A 21,570-nucleotide genomic window follows, 5' to 3' on the forward strand; every position below is an offset into this window, starting at 1 on the left:
ACCCATGGGTACTGTTGCTTTGTAAAAAATATATATATATAAAAAATAAACTGATTTCTAATGAAGGCCAGATGTTCACAAAGTGAATTGCAGGGGGCCATTAAACAATTTCCTTCTCCGTCCCAGGTGTGGAGGAAGTGTAAGATGCGTATCTTCACCGTGGCTCAGATGGATGACAACAGTATTCAGATGAAGAAGGACCTGCAGATGTTCCTTTACCACCTCCGTCTCAACGCTGTAGTGGAGGTGGTGGAGATGGTAAGCAGCTGCACTCACTCAATCATATGTGTTATATAGGATCAATAAAAAACCACTTGTCAGGGTTTTGCCCAAAATATTGTGCCAAATTCTTCATATTGCTTTGTATTTCTGTCCCTAGCACGATAGTGACATTGCAGCCTTCACCTATGAGAAGACCCTGGTGATGGAGCAGCGCTCTCAGATGCTGAAACAGATGCAGCTGTCCAGGAACGAGAGGGAGAGAGAGGTAACGTGAAGCTCTACTCTGCCTGGCTCTGTTTAACTCTGTCACTATAACCAGGTGTTTCAATAGTGAATAAAGCATTGTTCATATTGACAGGCAAACACATGATCACTGCTTTGAATGTTAACTGTAGGCCTATGCAAAGTGTTTAAAACAAAGACAGCGATTGCACTTCACGCACGGGACAGATTATATCTGTGTTCCTTCCTGTTACAGTAGTTATTTACTTCCTTGTCGTGTGGGGCTCGTAATATTGGCCAACTGTTGTGACATTTTGGCCTGTCCTGATTTCCTGCTGCTGTGTTGGATGTTCTGGGCTCGCATTGGGTTGGGCTTCAGATTCAGAGCATCACAGACGAGTCGCGTATCTCCATCAAGAGGAAGAAGTCATCAGTGGTGGAGACACTAAAGGCCCCAAACACACTACAGGTCCCAAGCCTGTCCATATCCAGGGACATGCGTGAGGATGAGGAGGTAGCCAAGCAGCCTTGTGATGTCCCATAAACATCCCATAAGCATCTCCCTCCCCTCTCCTTCGCCACCCTCTAGCCCGTCCTCATACCTGTATCTGACATGGACAGAGCCACAGCTATTAAATACCCCAAAAAATGGCTGTGATTTGTGAATTTTTGAGGAACTCTTAAGGAATGACAGATGTTCCAGTAGCAGCGTACTCCAATGCTGTATGTGTTTCTGGAAGCAGTGCTGGGAGCATTGCTCTGAGTGAATATGTCTGTAGCAAAATAATTAAATGGAACTGAATTATAGGATGTCTGTCTATTGCTGTGGCCCTCTCCGCGTCATTGTCACCACACTCCTCGATTAACTTACCTGAGAGTTATCGGCTTTGTAGCAGCTATTAGACTTAGATCTTTTTAGAACTAAGAACTTAGAGCGTTTTAGAAAACTGCCAACCCCAACCCTTCAACTAGAAATGTAGTCCCAGTTCTCATCTTTCCATTATTTACAATGTTCAACTTCACTACAATTTATTTGCATTATGTTTTTATTATTGTTTACTGTAGTACACTTCATTTTGTTCCTATGTAATGCATTGTTTTTATGTCACTTTGTTATTTTCATGTTGAGGCATTGAAATGTATTTCATTACTTTTCCGTGGAGGAGACAAATTAAGTAATGAGAACATCATCCCTAATACAATGTGGATCTTTTGTTAGGAGTAACATTACCATTCTTGTCGGTAATGCAAAACAAGGATAATCTCCATTCTACAGTTGGGCCGGCCTGCTGATCCTGTCTGATGGGAGGCACCACTTTGTTTAGCGTGCTGCCTGGGTCTGTAGTAAAACCAGTGTTGTTATTCCCCAGGCTCAGCTGATCACTAAACTGGGCACTAAGTCGCATGGCAACCTCAACGACAACGCTACCGCCACGCCCGACCACCGCGTCCACATGACCTGGACCAAAGACAAGCTGATCACCGAGAGGAACCGTAACCGCAGCGAACCCAACGTGGGCGTGAAGGACCTGTTTAATATGAAACCGTAGGTATCTCCCCCTAGAGGCTCCAGGCTCACACTGCAGCATGCTGCTGGACCAGAAGCATCCCTTTCACACTACTCAGTCTAGCCAAGCCTTGCTGTTCTGTACTGGTCTTGTATTGGTACTGGGAATTCCATAGATGCACCTGTCTACTGCACAGATACTGAATCATAGCGACAATAGCTACTGTTATTTGAATTAGAGAGTGTGTCATGTACCATTACTTGAACTAGTCTTTGTTCTTAGGACGTTATATAGTGAATAACCAGGCATCAGTCTGTAATCCATCATTGACGCCCAGTTGTCCCTATTTGTATATGAAAGAATGTGATTAACCTATATATATGTTTTGTTTCCTTCCTTCTAGCGAGTGGGAGAGTCTGTAAGTCAAGTTTCCCTTTGTCTCAACTGTGTGATGGTGTGTGTGTGCCTGCATGTGTGTGTGATCCTTCCCTTTCCATGTCATGACCTTACAGTTTTTATTGGAGAAGCGAAGGTTGTGTGAAGTCTTTCTTCACTTCTCTCCTCCTCCTCACAGTTGATCTGCATGGAAAGGATAACGTTCTCTCTGCATGCATGACCTTGCCTAACTTGCAGAGACTGTTTGCTATAACCATAAGCATATTATATATAACATATATGCCTTGATGTATCGGTTAGTAAGGCGTGATATTATTACTAAAGACAAAGTTCAGCTGTCATGAAATTATCTCTACCTACAATATTCCTTAATTAGATTATTTTAAGCCTACTGATACAATGCTACTGTAACCATGACATGAACCTGATCTCCATGCTTCTGTAGTATCAACATGACATAACTCCTGACAAGGTCAGTCATGAACACTGTCAGAACAATATAATATCGTATATGGTATGTCTATACCGTAGCATGTCTATTGAGGCCTTCAATATACAATGACTTAGGGTAGCTAATTGGTTTACTGTCAATTCTTGGTAAGCGTGTGACTAAATTTGAGTCATGAGCCATGACGCCATCAGGTCACTTATAATGAATGCATAGGACAGGTGTGATATCATGTTTATAATAGCATTCTGTAGTAGGATATAAGGCATAGTCTAAGGTTGTGTCTCAAATGGCAACCAATTCCCTATATAGTACACTACTTTTGACAGGGCCCATTGGGCTCATACGGCTCTGGCCAACAGTAATGCATTATAACATGAATAGGGTGCCATTTGGGACACATGCCAAGTAGAAAACATGTAAGAATTGTTCCTCCTGAGTTCAACATGTACTCTCATAGGAACCAGTCTAATGTGCGGAGGATGCACACCGCGGTCAAGTTGAATGAGGTTGTGGTCAACAAGTCCCAAGGTGCTCAGCTGGTGCTGCTGAACATGCCTGGGCCGCCCAAAACCAAGGGAGGAGATGAGAATTGTATCCTTATTTTAAACCACTAGTATACTCTGAACTGGACAACTGAGTGTCCACTTAGTCAGTGTCATCTTACAGTGATATCGACTGACATGGATGGAAGCTATACGCTGTTTTGAACACCATAAAGTAGTTTGGGCATCTCCAGCTGTTATTGCCCTCATTATTTTTACTTTTGACATTTCAAATGACTGTACCATAGATGCCATTAGTACTCTTCCACATCAATGTTTATATCCAGACTGCAGTTGTTTCTCCTTTACCCCGTGGCCTATAGACATGGAGTTCCTGGAGGTTCTTATGGATGGGCTGGACCGGGTGCTGCTGGTGCGTGGCGGAGGCAGGGAGGTGATCACCATCTATTCTTAGCGCCAGCAAACACAGGGCGGGCATGGTGCAGCCTCAGAGCCTCCGGTGTGGCCGGCCAGCCAAGTGGCTGGGCCTCAGCCTCTGCCACAGTGCCAGGAGAGGAGCTGGGCGCCCCCTACAGTATGGGAGGACAGTAAGGGGCTACCTCCACTCTTAGAGCAGGCTGAGCACACACTGCTGCTGACTGGTGGAGGACATCAGAGGGCACTCTGGATCATCCTCCCTTTTTATTTCTTGTCATATTACTTTCAGGTTTCCCATGTCAGTCGTTATGAATAGGAGTTGTTTCAGTAGAACAGAGTGCATGAGAAATGATATTTGGTTAGATAGAGACGTCCTCTGATGACATAGCTCAGGGCACTAATATGCAGTATGGTCTAGTCCAGTGATTCCCAAAATGTGGTGCGAGCGAGGAGTCAGCGGGGGAGGGGGGGCGCAGTAAACTATACTGCATTAGTGCCCTGAGCTATGAGCAGAGGATGTCTCTGTTGACATAGCCCCCCACTCTGTCCGGCTTTCAACTTACTCTTGAAAGTTGTAATAGTAGAATGCCCAAGTTGCAATTTCATTGGGTAGTAATGCATTGGGTATTGTTTCCTCTTGTCATTGCATACCTTAGAGAGCTATTTATAACTTGTCATAAATGTCCAGATCAACTAGCTCATGGCAGCTAATGGTTTTTAGCTTTTGCCCATAGAAATAGACTTGGCACCCGTGCAGGATGTTCCCCAATGCCGGAATGAAAAGGTTTGGGAACCCCTGGTCTAGCCTTTAGCTGATATGGGATGTAGCTTGTAAGTTCAGATGGTAGACAGGTGTTTAAATAGCAGGTTGGGCAGCCTACTGCAGTTGTGCCCTTGAGCGAGCCATTTTCCATGAATCGCCTCAGTATCCAGTTGTGTATATTATAGTTATAGTATATAGTTGTGTCCATTTGTGCAAAACATAACGAATTATGAAATGATTAAATATCCTCACAAATTCCACTTATTGAGATTTGTTTGAGCACAATTTTCTATTATAGGAATACAGTATTTTCATGTCAATTTGATGAAAAACACAATGGCATAGGGAGGCCACAATACAAATATGTAGTTTTGTTACAATAAATTAGATTGGTTATGTTTTATTTTACAGTACTATTTAAGGTAATTATTAAGTAACTGTTATGTAATTCCATTTTTTCCCATAGAATGTCTGTGTAAATACATGATAAAACAGCTTTAAAATAAAGCCATAGCCAGGAGATATGGATATGCTATACACAATAGTTTTGTATTTGAAACAGTTCTCACCAAAGCAAAGCTCTTGAGACTTTTGTGGTCCATTGTGGTGACCAAACTTAATATACTGTACATTAAGATAATCACCAGGCTTAATTTGATCTAATCAAATGACGGGCCTTTATGGTTTGGATTCTGTGTCAGAGATGAGGCAGAACAGAAGTCAAACTGTACATTCTGACCCTCGAATGTCTATGTGTGCGTCCCAAATGGCACCCTATTCCCTATTTAGTGCACTACTTTTGACCAGAGCCCTACAGATGAGGGATCTTAATTTGAGCCAGTTTGCTACAGCATGAAAATGGTCCTGCAGCAACAGGAAATGTGAATTATTATGTGGCTTATAATTAATGGACATTTTTGTAGGGGTTGATACATTTTTCAGAAGGGAAAATCAAGTCTGAAATTTCAAAGTGTAAATTACAAACTTTAGAAGCCTTTTTAAACCTTAAATACACTTTTATATTTCCTGCATTGTAGGAAATAGTTCTCCTGCAACAGAGTCATCAAATTAAGATCCTACATCTGTATCAGCTCTGGTCAAAAGTAAGGCACTATATATGAAATAGAGTGCAATTTGGGAGGCAGCCTATAATTTAGGTGTTATATGGGGAATGAACTGTACAGTACATTGGGTTATACTGAATAGTGTATAACCGAGTGACATAGTATCCATGTCATGTCACATTTTGCTGCACAGCATGACGTGTGTGTTGTCTAGTGCAACATTAGACTTACTGCACTGTATGCCATTATTGATTCCTTTTTCAATTCACTAAATCAGGTGACTGACTACTTCTGCTGTTTACATATCACAGTGTATTAGGAAACATAGTACCTTATTTAATTGTCTGTGTTGCTGTGTACTGTGCTCACCAACTGTGTAGCAGCAAAACGTCAGATTCCAACAGTACATGTACACTTAAATAGGAAAGCAGCCATTGTGAGTCGATATTGAGATCCTTCATGTTTCTTGTATTGATTTATTTAATGTACAGTGACTGTCTGCGCTCACATATGTTGGATGTGAATTCATGTGCTTCCTGTGGGATACTGTAAACGTTTATTTATGTCCCCATTGAGTAATGCAGGTAAACATAGGACTATGGGGTCGACATTATTGTACTCTCCACCAATGCTTATGCTGTCTACAGTACCTACCTATATGTTTGTTGTTTGAATCCAATCTCGTGAGGTTATACTGTGTTTCGAGGGAGCCTGTATGTGTCTGCGGTCTGCACCATATGAAATTATGCAAGACACACTGTATGTTATTTGTCACTAAGATTTAGCTGATGTTGTTTTTAACAATAAGTGTCAGCTGAATATGCAAGAACTATACGACTATGACCGGCTCTATGACATGGTGTCTAAATCCATCATTTAAGACAGATGGTAGATGAATGCAAAGATTGTGTTGCACTATTTTGTATTAAAACTATAGATTTATTTGATGGTATTATATATTGCTGTCCTATTATATTCTGTAATCCACCTTATAGAAATACAGTGGGAGATAAAGTACAAACATGTCAGCTGATTTTCCTCATATGATATGTACTGATACAAACCCTATAGGTTCAGATGTGCCAAAGATATTTTGAATGAATGAATGACTGAGTTAATGTATTTCAATTTAAAGTTAACAGCATATCATAATAGTATAGAGTATGTAATATCTGATATCTCTAAGTAAACTCTTAAGACTCATTTACTCGTCCATAGTAAGTGTTTATTGAAAACTAAAATGAGAAATGTAAGTATCGTTTTCCCTCTACATCAACAATCAGTAGGCAGTATAATATTTACTGTTTCCTTTCATCTTCTGTAACTCTTTAGATTTTATTTCTTCCTTTTTTGTAAATTGTATTGAGAAAATAGACTGTTTGAGAAGACTTGACTGTTGGAGTTTGAGAAAATGTATGAATTTGCTGAAACTTGACTGTTGGCATTTGAGAAAATTGTCCTTACCATTTCATAACGTGTGATTCCACTGTTTAGGAATAAACAAGCTACAGCCTACACGTTTAAGAGACTGTGTGAATAATGTGAATATAATCTGAATAACAACTGGGGCCATATAGAAGTTGTACCAAGTTCTTGTGTTGATGTTTCCGGGTTTGTCTAGCAGAAGACATTGCATACAATAGAAAAATGGCTCAAAACATTTTACTGGAGAGGTCTTGTTGGCAATCAGAATCATGTGAAAACTTCCCACTGTCAATAACTTGCAAAGGTTTAGCACTCGTGACAGTGAGAACTAAACTGGGCCAGTCAGTTATCAGTAGCAATTGAAAGGCTTTCATTAAATTGGGACTGTAAAACTGTACTGCACTCAATGTTTTACCTTTTGATCCCAACATCCACTATCATGGCCTCCCATACAAACAGCATGATATACATTTGAAAACACTTTCCAACATGTAACTGTTGAAGCATATCCTATGACATTTCCCATGATATTGTCTTATTTGCTGCTTGGGCGGTTTCCACTGGCAAGGATTATTATCACGTGGCTGGGAATCAACGCCTAACAACCCCCGAAACTGTCCCAACAGCCCAGCACAAACAGCTACTGTGTTAAACCAACTTATGTAAGTCCTTCCAGACTAAAGGGTCACAGACACAATGCTAACTAATGTTCTAGAAATAAGTATAATGCCTCTAACAACATGCATTTGTATCCCAAAGCACATGAGAATTGAATTCAAGTGAGCCATGTTTATTGATGTTAATGTTGTTTGTGATTAGTGTTTTCCCATTTAGGACAGTACAGCCACCCATTACTTACCGGAGAAGCCCTCACTAAAACTTTCCTCCCTCACAGACAGTTTTCAAATACAGGTGTGCCATGATGCGTGAGCAAACCAGACAAATTAGGAAATGAGGATCGGCCAGGAACTTCCAGAAAAACTAAGATCTCCATGATGTTTTGCTTCCCTTTATGGGTTAACTATTATCACAGGATGTTATTCAATTATTTTCCACTTACTTGGCCCACTTATAAATGGCATGATGGGGGTGTTGTACCATGTTGTACCATATTAGCCATATTTCCCTGGGACAACCAGAGCCTTGCTCTGCATGACTTGTTCTCTTTTTAGAGTCTGACTGGGGAAGGGGAAACCTCTGTTTTTGTTCACAGGCTGCTTTTAGCATCCTTAGAGAAATAATACTATGAGAACTGAACTGAACAAACTGATGTAGTATTGGAGGTACAGAAGGGTGACATGGGTTTTGAGATTATACAGTTACATTGGAGAGCTTTATGTCGCACTCAAAACAGTTACCCAGATATCAAACTTCTCAGCTTTTGTATGCACTTTGCCAAGATGTAGTTTCACTGTTGTTATCTTGCAACATTTAATGTAGGAAGCCCCCATCCCAAATCCATGCCCCACCTCTCCTCTCCTGGATGTTTGATGGTCTGTGACTAAAGAGAGCAGACTGTGGCCCTTTCAGCTCAGTGTCACCCTGGGTACCCCACAGATATCAACCTGTTCAAAGCCTGACAGAATTCTAAAATAATGGGTCCCATTTTGAAACATTGTACACACCCCAATCCCAGAGCCCAGTCTATAAGAGGTTGCTTCAGAGACATGGGGGGTGGAGGAGGCAAACCTCTATGGAAATGGTTTTTCTCACTCACATTATAGACATTTCCCTACAGGCATTATGGTAAGGCATTATTGTATGCAGGAGGACATTTAAGACAGTGTGGAGTAGCTTAGTGGTTAAGAGTGTTTGGCCAGAAACTGTAAGGTTGCTAGTTCAAATCCCCAGGCCAACTATGACTAGGTGAAAAAGGCCCTTGAGCAAGGCACTTAACCCTAATTGGTCCTGTATGTCACTCTGGATAAGAGTGTCTGCTAAATGACTGAAATAAAAAGAAGTTTAGCTGTTTACAATACAATACATCTCATAAATTCCAATATGTTTATCACAAACTGTGATACTACCAGAGATTGTATCAAATACTGGGGGCTAAAGTGTTCTAAAGTGTGTATTTGTGGGGGGCTGCGTGTGTGCAGAATGTTCATGGCAAATGTACATTTTGTGGCTCCATTTTCTACATATTTGAATGCTTCTTTGAAATCATCTTGTGCTCAATCAGAATTGAACTAATTAAATTGATTAAGATTGGTAATGGCAATTGCTGCCCCATGGTTTGAAAGATCATAATGACATGCTCTGTCCTGATTTAGCCCTCCTCTGTAAGCTGCTAGCTAAGCAAGTCACATCCCACAAATGGCATTCCACACAAGTCACATTTCAAATTTTTTTCCGAGCACTGTCAATACTAAGGCTGTTCTTGGGGAAAATCCACTTTCAGTACGTAAGCCATTACCGCGGTTACCAAAGCAATCAGTCAACAACCTATAACAACAGTAGGGACACAGCAGGGGATCTGGCCTCCCATCATGTAAAATAAAGCAAGTCTCACTTCTCAGATCTAAACTCACCATGTAGGCTGACTCAGAAACAAAGCGGGCATTGGGAAAATATTCATCCACTCTCCACTTTTAAGCCTAAAATGACCAATTCAAACTCATGCTACTGAAACGAGTATGATAAAACTGTGAGTTGAATAGGCTTACAACATAAAAAGGAAAGGCTTTTTTAAAATCTACATCTGCGAAGGATGATAGTGGTCTCATCAAATCAAATCAAATTTTATCATATGCAGATATTGATGCTTTTGCTGGCCACGGTTTGTGCCTTCCTTAGCCACAGTTGAATTTAACCACAACATACAGGTTTGTCATCATGGGCAGATTGGCGATTAAGAGTACACTGTGAATGGAATCCTTGGAGATCAAATGAACAGTGAATGAACGGACAGTGTCCTGATTGCCCATTGAAACTCCCATTCCTTTCCACTGCCTCGAACAGTTAGGTTTGGAACCATGTGAATTGTCCAAGAGGCAGCAGACCTGCAGCCTGACATCGCACAATCTGACATCGCACAAGAATATCACCTGCCCTTCCCCAGAGCCTCTTTCACCACCAGCCACATGAGCCATGCGTGCCCTAGCCAAATCACTTTAAGTAATTTGCGGGACATTAACATTAAAGTTGATTTGACCCTCGTTCTAAATTTAGCCAATCTAACTAAACTTGTTGAATGCCTCTTTGTAACATCTTTATTGGTGTCCAGGACAGAATACTGAATCTCAGATCAAGAATGTGAACATTTTTGTTTTATGAATAAAGAGAGGTTGTTGTTCGCTAGGTTTCAGTGGAGAACAAAATTACTTAGGCTTTAATAACGTATCAGCTGCATCTTGCTGAGAGTGGAATCCAACTAAGCCCTGGGATGTAAAGTAATGTTCTCAGTGCTTAGTTATCGTCAGAATGCTTGTCGAAGGTGCAAGTGATGTGAAGAATGTACACTCAATGCAGACTGAGGAATGGGTGTTACTTTAGATTCCGTTGGGGTTACTAGATTCAAACTGGGATAAGTTGGAGCAAAAAGATAAAGAAGCATGCTGTGACTGCAATCTTTCTATCAGATTACTCTACTGGCGATAACATTAATTGCCAACAATTCCTTCACAATCTGCCAACGGAGTAATGGGTTAACTCTACAGGTCAGGGTTTGTAACTTGTGAGAGACAGCCAATAGCTGACCAAGGGCAATAACACTGCTGGGTCATTAGCTAGCTGTGTCTTGTCTCAACTTAAGGCCCTGGCCGCTACACTTAACCCCAGGGGTCGGAGGTCGGCTGACACCAGACCTTGTTGATAACAAATTATTTCTGTTGAGTGGCTTCATTAAGAAAAGGCTCAGTGACCTGGCTTGTTAAAGCATGGTCCAGAACAGCCAAAAGTCATTATATTGCAGGGGGGATACAGAGGTTGAGGAGACAGGTGCTCCTGCTAGAAAATAATACCTCATGCAGATGTCACTACTCACAAGCCTTAAAGCCTAATGAGAGGAACCCCACCCCTCCAAAAAACAACGGAGAGGGGTGGTATTTGTGGTTCCAAAAATAAGTAGGCTAAACTCTGAGTAATATCTGTTAATGAATATAGGCCTTGAATTACTGTAAATACTAGAAATCAGATGAGTTATACATTTTTAAACATATTGTAAGAATTACATGGCACAGAACTATATGATGGAACAATGCCGTCTCTATAGTGAAACTTTGTCAGTGCGTGACTATGCCACTAGTTCCTTTATTACAGAATTAAATGGTTTTGGTTTGGGAATGTAATGATTTTGGTTTGGGTATGTAATGATTTTGGTTTGGGTATGTAATGATTTTGGTTCGGGAATGTAATGATTTTGGTTTGGGAATGTAATGATTTTGGTTCGGGAATGTAATAATTTTGGTTTGGGAATGTAATGATTTTGGTTTGGGAATGTAATGATTTTGGTTTGGGAATGTAATGATTTTGGTTTGGGAATGTAATGATTTTGGTTCGGGAATGTAATAATTTTGGTTTGGGAATGTAATGGTTTAGGTTTGGGAATGTAATGGTTTTGGTTTGGGTATGTAATGGTTTTGGTTTGGGTATGTAATCATGTTGGTTTGGGTATGTAATGGTTTTGGTTTGGGTATGTAATGGTTTTGGTTTGGGTATGTAATCATGTTAGTTTGGGTATGTAATCATTTTGGTTTGGGTATGTAATGGTTTTGGTTTGGGTATGTAATCATGTTAGTTTGGGTATGTAATCATTTTGGTTTGGGTATGTAATGGTTTTGTCATGATGTGTTTTGTGAGACAGAGGAAAGTGTGGCTGACTGATTAGAGGGCTTCAGCTAAAATAACAATTAGGCAAATTGTCTGAGTAAATTCTTTTCAAGTCGGTGCAAGTAAATTAACAACATAAATCTTCATCAGGATTGCTTTCATTAGAGCTTTCTTTCCCTCTCCCAGTTTTCTTGGAAACATCATGTCATAAACATTAATGTAATAAATCAGTTGATGAACAATTATTAAATCATGTTAGATTGACCAATGACCATCCAAGATTGATGTTAACTTCTCCATGATCCTTTAAAGAAACCACATCCATTTCAAACTCTGTTCTGGAGGAATATGGTGCAGTTGCATATCAACTGATATCAGCTCATAATAGCATATTGTGTCAGGTATTTGTGGGGATGCCTGGCATGGTCAACATGCCAACAGGGTACACCTTGCTAGCGCTACCCTTGTCTCCAGCAGGTCCAGTTCATGAAGTCTGCCACAGATTAGCATCTAGACAGGGTGCTGAGAGTAATGTGATACAGGGTCTATGGAAAGGCCTTAACAGACCCCAGTGGTTGATGACAGCTAAACATCAAACAGACTTGCAAGGTATTCACCTATGACCTTATTACTAAACTTCACTGTCACAGTGCCACTACCTGTTGTTAGGTATCAGCCATGAAAGGATGTTTACCATTCGTTTCGCAATAGTGGGTTAACTGCCTTGTTCAGGGCAGAACGACCTTGTCAGCTCAGGGATTTGATCTTGCAACCATTCGGTTACAAGTCCAAGGCAGTTAACTCACTGATTTTTTTTTTCAATTTTCCCCAACTTGTCTCATTGAGTCAGAACAAAATTAAGGCCAACTGAAAAATGTCAATTTATTGCAACACTCTAAATGAAACACTTGTGGAATTGGTTATAAAAACTTTTTTTTACAGTATGTAGAGGAGCTATCCCCAGCCAGCTTGATAAAATGATTGCAATATAGCTGACATGCCATCATATTCAGTAGCTCTAATAAAAATAAAAATAAACAGTGCTACTGGAAAAGTCTATGGCAATTCAGCTAGTCGCCATAAAAATGGCGAGGATAAGAAGTTTAACGCAGCGGTTCAGTGAGGGATTTTAAGGAGTCAGATTTCCATGTCCATGGGCCAGTGACTCACTGAAGAACTGAGAATGTCTTTGTTCGATTGGTGGGTTTACTCCAGGCTGAGAGAGAGAGAAAGAGAGAGAGAGAGAGAGAGAGAGAGCGCGCGCGGGAGAGAGCTTGAGAGTGCACTCAGCCGCAAGAGATGCAAAGGTCCGCAGGAGACAGAGCGCGTGAGAGAGCAGATTCCAACTCTAAGCACGTTAAGGACCATTTTGAACTATTTGATTTTGCAAATCGAGCCCAAAATGATTATTCGGTAAGGGTGTTTATTTGAATGTTTTGTGCTTAATTTTGAAGACCAAAAAAGTTTCGGGCTGACTCACCTAACATCATTTGCTTATCTCCAGCATGTCCAGGTGGTCTCTGGTTATTCATCTCGTCCTGCTGTATCACTTTTCTACTGCGGTTGAGGTCATTGAAGGTAAGACGTTTTGAAATGTATGTATTCATAATTAATATAGGTCTATTTGATGTATTTTTTTCGGGAGATAGGCTACTTGGAAGTGCTGTATGTGATTCTCAAAGCCTAGGCTATTAACCTGCTACGTGTTCCGTGGTAAAGAATGTCTTGACTCTGACTACTCTTGGAATGAACATGGGCTAATTGAAAGACAAAAGTATCTTCTTTTCAAATAGCCTTCTTTATGTGAATTTGGTTACATACAGTGTGTCAATTGATAAAGGCTACATGATCACTTTGCGAGGAAGTTGATTTAAAGCTTGAATCCTTAGTTGCTAAATCGATTTTTGGACCTATAAATGAATGTTATACTCTATACCCATTGATTGTTGAAGAAGATAACGTATAAATGCCTCGTGAGCTTAGTTCAACTGTTCTACCCCATCAGAACCAATCATATGAGCTTGTTTTACTCCAATGTTTGTAAACTATGTTGATGTAAACACACACTGTATAGCCTCAAAACATGATTCAAACTCTAATTTGGATGGCCAGTCCTTGCATCCATAGCTCTGTCTATGAAGTTGAGAGTGGTTACATTTCTCCAGGCCATTCCTCAGCTTTTTACTAAAACAGAGGCTGGGCAACTGCTTTGTTATTGTTTCAATTAAAGTCACAGTGCGGTCATAATTACGTTATTCATGTGTTTTATATCATATTGTACAACAGGTGATGAAACAAACTGCAAAAGTGTGAAAAAATGTAATCAGTGTTACTTCCTTATACATGCTTTCCGAAAGTATTCACACCCCTTGATTTTTCCACATGTTGTTGTGTTACAGCCTGTATTAAATGTGGATACAATTTAGATTTTTTTCCACTGGCCTACACACAATGCCCCATAATGTCAAAGTGGACTATGTTCATCCAAATGAATTAAAAATGAAAAGCTGAAATGTCTTGAGTCAATAAGTACTCAGCCCCTTTGTTGTGGCAAGCTTAAATAAGTTCAGGATGAAATATGTGCTTAACAAGTCTATGTGAGTCTGTACCCCCCCCCCCCCCCCACCCTCAACAAGTCCACAAGTTGCATGGACTGTGTGCAATAATAGAGTTTAACATGATTTTTTGATGACTACCTCATCTCTATACTCCACACATCCAATTATTGATAAGGTCCATCAGTCAAGCAGTGAATTTCAAACACAGATTCAACCACAAAGATCAGGGAGGTTTTCCAATGCCTCGCCATGAAGGGCTCTTATTGGTAGAGGAGTAAAAAAAATCAGACATTGAATATCCCTCTGAGCATGGAGAAGTTATTATTACACTTTAGATGGTGTATCAAAACACCCAGACACTACAAAGCTACAGACGTCCTTCCTAATTCTGTTGCCGGAGGGAAGGAAACCATTCAGGGACTTCACCATGAAGCCAATGGTGACTTTAAAACAGTTATAGAGTTAAATGGCTGTGGTAGGAGAACTAAGGATGGATCAAAACATTGTAGTTACTCCATTACACCAACATAATTGACAGAGTGAAAATAAGGAAGCCTGTTCAGAGTACAAATATTCCAAAACATGCATCCTGTTTGCAACAAGGCACTAAAGTAATACTGCAAAAAACGTGGCACAGCAATTTACTTTTTGTCCTGGATACAGAGTGTTATGTTTGGGGAAAACCCATTATAACACATTACTGAGTACCACTCTCCATATTTTCAAGCATAGTGGCTGCTTCATGTTATGGGTATGCTTGTAATTGCTAAGGACTGGGGAGTTTTTCAAGATATAAAATAAATGGAATGGGAGCTTAGCACAGGCAAAATCCTAGAGAAAAACCTGCTTCAGTCTGCTTTCCACCAGACAATGGGAGATGAATTCACCTTTCAGCAGGACAATAACCGAAAACACAAGGCCAAATATACACTATAGTTTCTTACCAAGAAGACAGTGCATGTTCCTGAGTGGCAGAGTTATAGTTTTGACATAAATCTACTTGAAAATCTATGGCAAGACCTGAAAATGGTTGTATAACAATGATCAACAACCAATTTGAAAGAATTTTGAAAAGAATAATGGGCAAATGTTGCACAATCCAGGTGTGGAAAGCTCTTTAGAGACATACCCAGAAAGACTCACAGCTGTAATCACTGATGAAGGTGCTTCTAAAAAGTATTGACTCATTGGTGTGAATACTTATGTAACTCTGTGTTGTTGTCTGTTCACACTGCTATGCTTTGTCTTGGCCAGGTCGCAGTTGTAAATGAGAACTTGTTCTCAACTAGCCTACCTTGTTTAATAAAGGTGAAATAAGAAATAAAAATACAACTAAATAAATAAATGTAAATTAGATATTTCTGTATTTCATTTTCAATAAATGTGCAAACATTTCTACAAGCATGTTTTCACTTTGTTATTATGGGTAATTGAGTGCAGACTGGTGAGAAAATAAATCAGTTTAATAATTTTTCAATTCAGGCTGTAACACAACAAAATGTGGAATAAGTCAAGGGGTATGAATACTTTCTGAAGACACTGTACTTGCTGGTTAAAAAATACAATCTACACAGGACCTTCTGGTCAGCAGGTTTACATGGGCGGGAGTTTTAGCTTTGAATGGTGACATCACCATGCCGTAAATTGGTTAATAGACCAATAACAAAGAGAGTACCAAATCTCGATACCAATAACAGTGTTTTTTTTGTTTTTCCCTCCCCACTCAGACCACTCCCAGACATTTGCTAAAAACCTACTTTTGCCCATTTTAATGGAATTATATTACAGTACTGTACTTAATTGTTACCCAGAAATTAAATGATTTGATGTTGATATAAAAACGTCTGCATTGGGCCTTTAAGGACTCTGGCATTAAGGTGTGAGAGCCTATTTAGTTTTATTTTAGTGTAAATAACATTGGACCACCCAGGCTTCAGATGCTTTTCAAATGACCCATCAGCTGAACATTTTACCTCCACACTGAAAGTTGAATGCAACTATTTGATTGTATGAATAGCTGAAGGCAACAATTTGATAAACAGATTCAGAGCTAGTCTGAGTCATATGACGTATGTGGACCTGCATTTTTTTGCATATGTATTCAACATAATATGTGAGTCACATACAGTACAATACGTATAAATGAACACTTTTTAGAGTGTATAGATATCCCCCCCTTCCAATTTAGCATGTCTAATTTATTGAATTTGTTTCAATAGGTCCTCATATACTGTGCTATAGGATGTGGTTCTATTGCTTGATTGATGGGACATGGTCTCCTCCCCATCCTCATGTGTGCACAGTGGACCTGGAAGCAGTGGTCTGGTTAAACACAGCACCTGGGTGTGAACTGGTGTGGTCACTTCTTATGCAAATTAGGACTTCCCTCTTGTCCACATGCTTGTAATGCTGACCAAGCCTGTGTGGAAAAGTGACTTTGAAGTGGGAGAGGAGGAAAACACTCCCATCCCATTCTCTCGATGGGTTTTAGACAGGGACGTGAGAGGGAGGGATGATATTGGGGTGTTTCTCCCACCCTGTGTGACAGGGTTTAATATGGTTTCTGTGTTTACAGAGCTGCACATTCACTGGGTTTAAGTCCAACCAAGAAAGCCAAAAACATTCCCTCTGGCTACAGACTAATGTTGATTGAGTTGGTGAGCAGATATTATCCATTTATGCTTCAGCTTGCCATCTCAGACAAGTGCACTATTGTGGAACCTTATGAAGTACCATAGAGATATAACTGTGCTGTTATCTAAGGTTGTTACTTTATCATCAACCTGAATCTGTTGAACACAGACTTAAGTTAATCTCTGAAGGGCTATTCAGAAATACATGTTTCCTTTTCAATCTGCTGTCTTATGTAGTGGCTCTGGATAATATCATGTTAACTATGCCTCGTGTCAAATTAGAATAAAAATACCAAAAGCCCGTATAATAACATAATTCTGATTCGCAATGTGCAGTTTTGAGATGTCTGCGTTAAAACATGGGAATGTGTGTATGTGTAGGAATGTCGTAATTCTAAAAATAATCATCACTCGATTGCCAAAACATCTGGTAATTAAGATGTGAAAGGCAACAGGGATTGTGTCGTCTTTCCACAAAATACAATGCTAACTGAGGTATAACAAAAAAATATGACTGAGGACTTCATCATTTTACAGTCAAGTCTATTTCACAGATTTTTAAATCTTTTATTGGGGCCGAATATTACTGCCTTTCACATTTGATATTCATTTAGTGCAGTTCCTCACGAAGGAACTCGTGTTTGGTCAATAAAGTACAGTGAAGTGACCCCCAGTGGGAGTTTTCTTTCGAAGCCCAGTTAATATGTTGAACAATTCACAGTATTAAGCTTATTCAAAGATTTATGGGCTAAGAAATTCCCTCCACTTCTTGGAAAGGGTCCCAGTAAGCTCCATTTACAGTATATTGCCATAAAGAACAGAATTGTGTTTAAAGACCAACTGTAAAAGTTGTCACTGAGCTATAATGTAACGGTTAGCTTTAGTTTTGAGGAGAAAAGCCACTCAATGGAAAGTTATTTTCCTTTTTGGGACGTTGACGTGAATACAATATTTTCCATGTGCTCAAAATGTGTTCTTTTGTAGACGTGACATTTCCTCCTTGGTTACATCTGTTGAAAAGGCTAGTAAGTACAATCCTCATCTAAAGATGATCACATTTGAATGTGAAGGCAATCTTGTGTCTGCCTTAGAAAACTGTAAGTGACATGAGTTCATACGAGAATCTTATCTGATTACAATCATAGAGCAATCTTAGAGGGAAATGTGTTTTTAGACAAACAACACATGAAGCTTTAAATTCACTAGAATTCATTAAAATCATGTCCAATGAGGAGGAGGTCAAATGAAGGGGAACAGTATAGTGTATACAGTATAGTGTTCCTGGAGGCTCCATGGGGGGCACTCAGCACTCTCCCTCTCTCTCCCTCTCTCTCTCTCTCTCTCTCTCTCTCTCTCTCTCTCTCTCTCTCTCTCCTCTCTCTCTCTCTCCCTCTCTCTCTCTCTCTCTCTCTCCTCTCTCTCTCTCTCTCTCTCTCTCTCTCTCTCTCTCTCTCTCTCTCTCTCTCTCCCTCTCTCTCTCCCTCTCTCTCTCTCTCTCTCTCTCTCTCCTCTCCTCTCTCTCTCTCTCTCTCTCTCTGTCTGCTGCTGCTCTGTCCTGTAAAGTTGTGGAAACACGCCCAGTGAAAGGGAACCCTGGCCATTATGCAGCTGTGTTGGGGACGACCTGACACAGATTTATAGAGAGATTACACTGGCATGGAGAATGAATGACTAGATGTACCTCCTGTCAACACCTCACATTTAGGCTGTAACATCCCAAATGGCACCCTATTCCCTTTATAGTGCACTACTTTTGACTAGGAGAGTGTTATTCCTGCTGGGTGGTGTCTTCTCTCTCATCTGTGAACTCTTGCTCTGATTGGTCTGCTTGGGTTTGTGTTTGTGCTGCATAGATCACCTATTGTTAGATTATAGCAGCATCTCACCACCTCATCAAAGTGCTATCTCATGAGAACCATTGAATGAACTAGACCAGGTGACACATTTAACAGTCCAGGTGTGTTCAAACTCTACATTGTTCTCGATGTTAGGTAGAGGTTAACCAAATGTAGCATGTGTAAAATAAATTAAAAACTGTCAGGGGAGGTTCTCTTCTGCACTGTTCAACCAATCCAGGAGCAGGAGTTAAGATATCACCTGGTTAATGTTAAAAAGCAGAAGTCGTGTCAGAGGCTCTCTTTCCATTTCCCCTGAAAACTTGAACATCCGGTTGTTGGGGACTCTACAGAGGCTAGTTAGAGGTGAACATGAGCTCAAAATGAACTTGTAAGATCATAAATGCTGCTGGCATATGGGTATATTTACACCAAATAACTCCAGTCTTCTCATGTGAGACCATAATTAGAGGAGAGTGTGACTGTGGGGCTACAAATCATTGAGATACCAGTCGACACTAGACAGTGATGTTCACAGTGACAGTTCATAGTTTGAGGGCACGTTACTAAGTTATCTCACGTGTACATTTGACCTCTTTCACTCCCTACAAAGGGAGATTTATGAATGAACTCTGCTGGTGCTGAATCACTGCTCAGTCACTGTAACAAATCTGTCTCCGTCTGAACAATAATCTAAAGAGGTTTGTTTTACTGGACTGTTTTCCTGTGTGGACATAATGTCGCCACATTCTGTTAGGACGTGATGCCACCAGTGCTGTATGATTTCCGATTGGTTGAGTGAGTCAGTGAAATGGCTAGAATAGTCTTTATAGAGCGGACTGAAAGACAAACCCAGACCCAGAGGCATGGTGCTCTTTTTACCTGCCAAAGTATGTGTGTGTGTGTGTGTCTGTGTGTGTGCGCATGCATTTGTGTACTTTTTGTTTTTGGAAAGGGCTTGCTTGTCTGAACCCTGATACACTGCTAACTCTTCTGTCCTGTTGTGTTGTGAAGGGACCCTTGGCAGACCCAGAGAGACGGCGCAGGCCCTCCTCTGTCTGACCCAAATAAGCATGAGTGGCAGACCACACAATGCATCTCAACAGGTCTCTCTGCCCAGCCATTCCTACTAATTGTGGGAACAGCGTTGCAGCAGAAACGGCCCTAGTGAACTGTACTGTACTCCCAGATGTTATTAGGAATCTAGTTCTTAAACAATTTATTGCATTAATGGTAATGTAGTACTTTAGCTGGCCTGACCTCCCACTCACCTTTACCCCAGGTTAGAAGGTATTCATTTAGAATTAGGTAAATAAATGCTCATTACCCAGCAAGACAGGTGATGTTTCAGAAAATGTTCATGTTAATTACACTGATCTTTAAAGGTGTGCCCTTAAGGCTGACCCTGAGCTCTGTTTGTTATTGCTTCCAATGAGGGCACAAAATGAAATATGGCCGTGTTAGCCCTTGTAGTGCTACTGTACTGTAGACCTGTGTTCAGGTCAGCCCAGCCTCTCTATACAGCATGTGATAGCCCAAATGTAAATAGTTACACCCAAGCACAGGAAGACATGGCCATGAATGAACTATTCTCAACTGAAACATGATGTCGAGGTGTTTAAGAGATGAATAGGACTGGGGGGCATTTAAATGCAATCACTTAGATTGTAGACAGGAAATCAGAAAATGACAGGGTGGTCTCATAAAAGTTATGGTCTAATGTGTCTATATTTGTCTGTGTTTAAGAATGCCACGATTTGATGTTAATGCTCGGAAGACCAAAAAGTGGCACTATTTACAGTTGAAAGTGGCATGAAACATTTCAGAATTTCAGTACTAACAGTACTCTGTGAACATCCTGAAACCAAGAAAATGTCAGCTACTAGCACCTGACCCCCCTCCCCCTCCAGTGAGAATGGGATCTGAGGATTTACACTTGTGCTCAAGAGATTAGAAGTTTCAAGATTTTTCAGGCTGAGAAGTTGTGTTTAGGGAGTGGCTTACAGCTGGGCCAACAAGGGAACTGGCCACAGAAGTGTCTCCTAGCCAACCTTCACAAATGTCCATAGACAAGAAACCTCGTGATATTCATATAATACAATGTATTGATTGGAGATTCAATAGAATTTTCCCATTCAAACCCGTGTAAAATCCCACATATTTGGGGCGTTTGAGCTAGTTCAAACAATTACACAATTGACAATGGGAGTGAACCTACAAGGCCACCACGGACCAAATGAGCTCATAAAGGGTAGATCAACCATGAGAGACCACTTGTCTATAGGACTTACCACATTGACTCGCCTATTCAGCTCTCCCAATTATCTGGGGCACACATTACCCAATGGAAAAACCACATCAATGAGCACATGGCCCTCCTCTGTCCCCTACTACGCTTGTCTTCAGGCGATGGTGGGCTTGGGGTGAGGGTGAGGGTGGGGATAAGTGTGGGGCTAGGGTAAGGTCGGGGGACACTTGAAACAATACAAAAGTGAGTCTACTGTATTTCAGTGGGCCAGATGTCAAGATTGACCAAGGCTTAGCCCCGCATGCCAGGCTTAGTATTGTCAGAGGACACACACAGCTGTTGAAAGAGACTTTGACATTCAAGAGTTAATTGAAGTTAATACTAAAATGTTGCTCGATTGTTTCATGCCTTGTATTATTCAATCTGTGGACATTAGTGTACACATCGTACAACTGAAGAATTCCTGATCAATATCACATTTTATTGGTCACATACACATGGTTAGCAGATGTTAATGCGAGTGTAGCGAAATGCTTGTGCTTCTAGTTCCGACCG

At 40.6% G+C, this 21,570-nt stretch overlaps 2 protein-coding genes across 4 annotated transcripts in view; both read left to right on the forward strand.

Moving 5' to 3' along the window:
- LOC135513389 (solute carrier family 12 member 7-like) overlaps positions 1-7,061 on the forward strand; it is a 46,324-nt gene extending 39,263 nt beyond the window's left edge. For 2 of the 3 annotated variants that reach the window (XM_064936316.1, XM_064936323.1), the window contains exons 20-25: positions 127-258; positions 380-487; positions 1,815-1,990; positions 2,356-2,370; positions 3,257-3,390; positions 3,665-7,061. In XM_064936316.1, coding sequence (XP_064792388.1) covers positions 127-258; positions 380-487; positions 1,815-1,990; positions 2,356-2,370; positions 3,257-3,390; positions 3,665-3,756 — 657 coding nt within the window. In that variant the 3' untranslated portion in view covers positions 3,757-7,061. Of the gene's footprint in view, positions 1-126; positions 259-379; positions 488-823; positions 959-1,814; positions 1,991-2,355; positions 2,371-3,256; positions 3,391-3,664 lie in introns of all 3 variants that reach the window. The other variant, XM_064936329.1, reaches the window with a different exon arrangement.
- Positions 7,062-13,032: 5,971 nt separating this feature from the next.
- Positions 13,033-21,570, forward strand: part of col15a1b (collagen, type XV, alpha 1b) — a 45,820-nt gene continuing 37,282 nt past the window's right edge. The window contains exons 1-2 of the mRNA XM_064936334.1: positions 13,033-13,154; positions 13,246-13,319. Coding sequence (XP_064792406.1) covers positions 13,144-13,154; positions 13,246-13,319 — 85 coding nt within the window. The 5' untranslated portion in view covers positions 13,033-13,143. The remainder of the gene's footprint in view (positions 13,155-13,245; positions 13,320-21,570) is intronic.

The sequence above is a fragment of the Oncorhynchus masou genome, chromosome 3, assembly GCF_036934945.1.
Source record: "Oncorhynchus masou masou isolate Uvic2021 chromosome 3, UVic_Omas_1.1, whole genome shotgun sequence".
In the NCBI taxonomy this organism is placed as follows: Eukaryota; Metazoa; Chordata; class Actinopteri; order Salmoniformes; family Salmonidae; genus Oncorhynchus; species Oncorhynchus masou.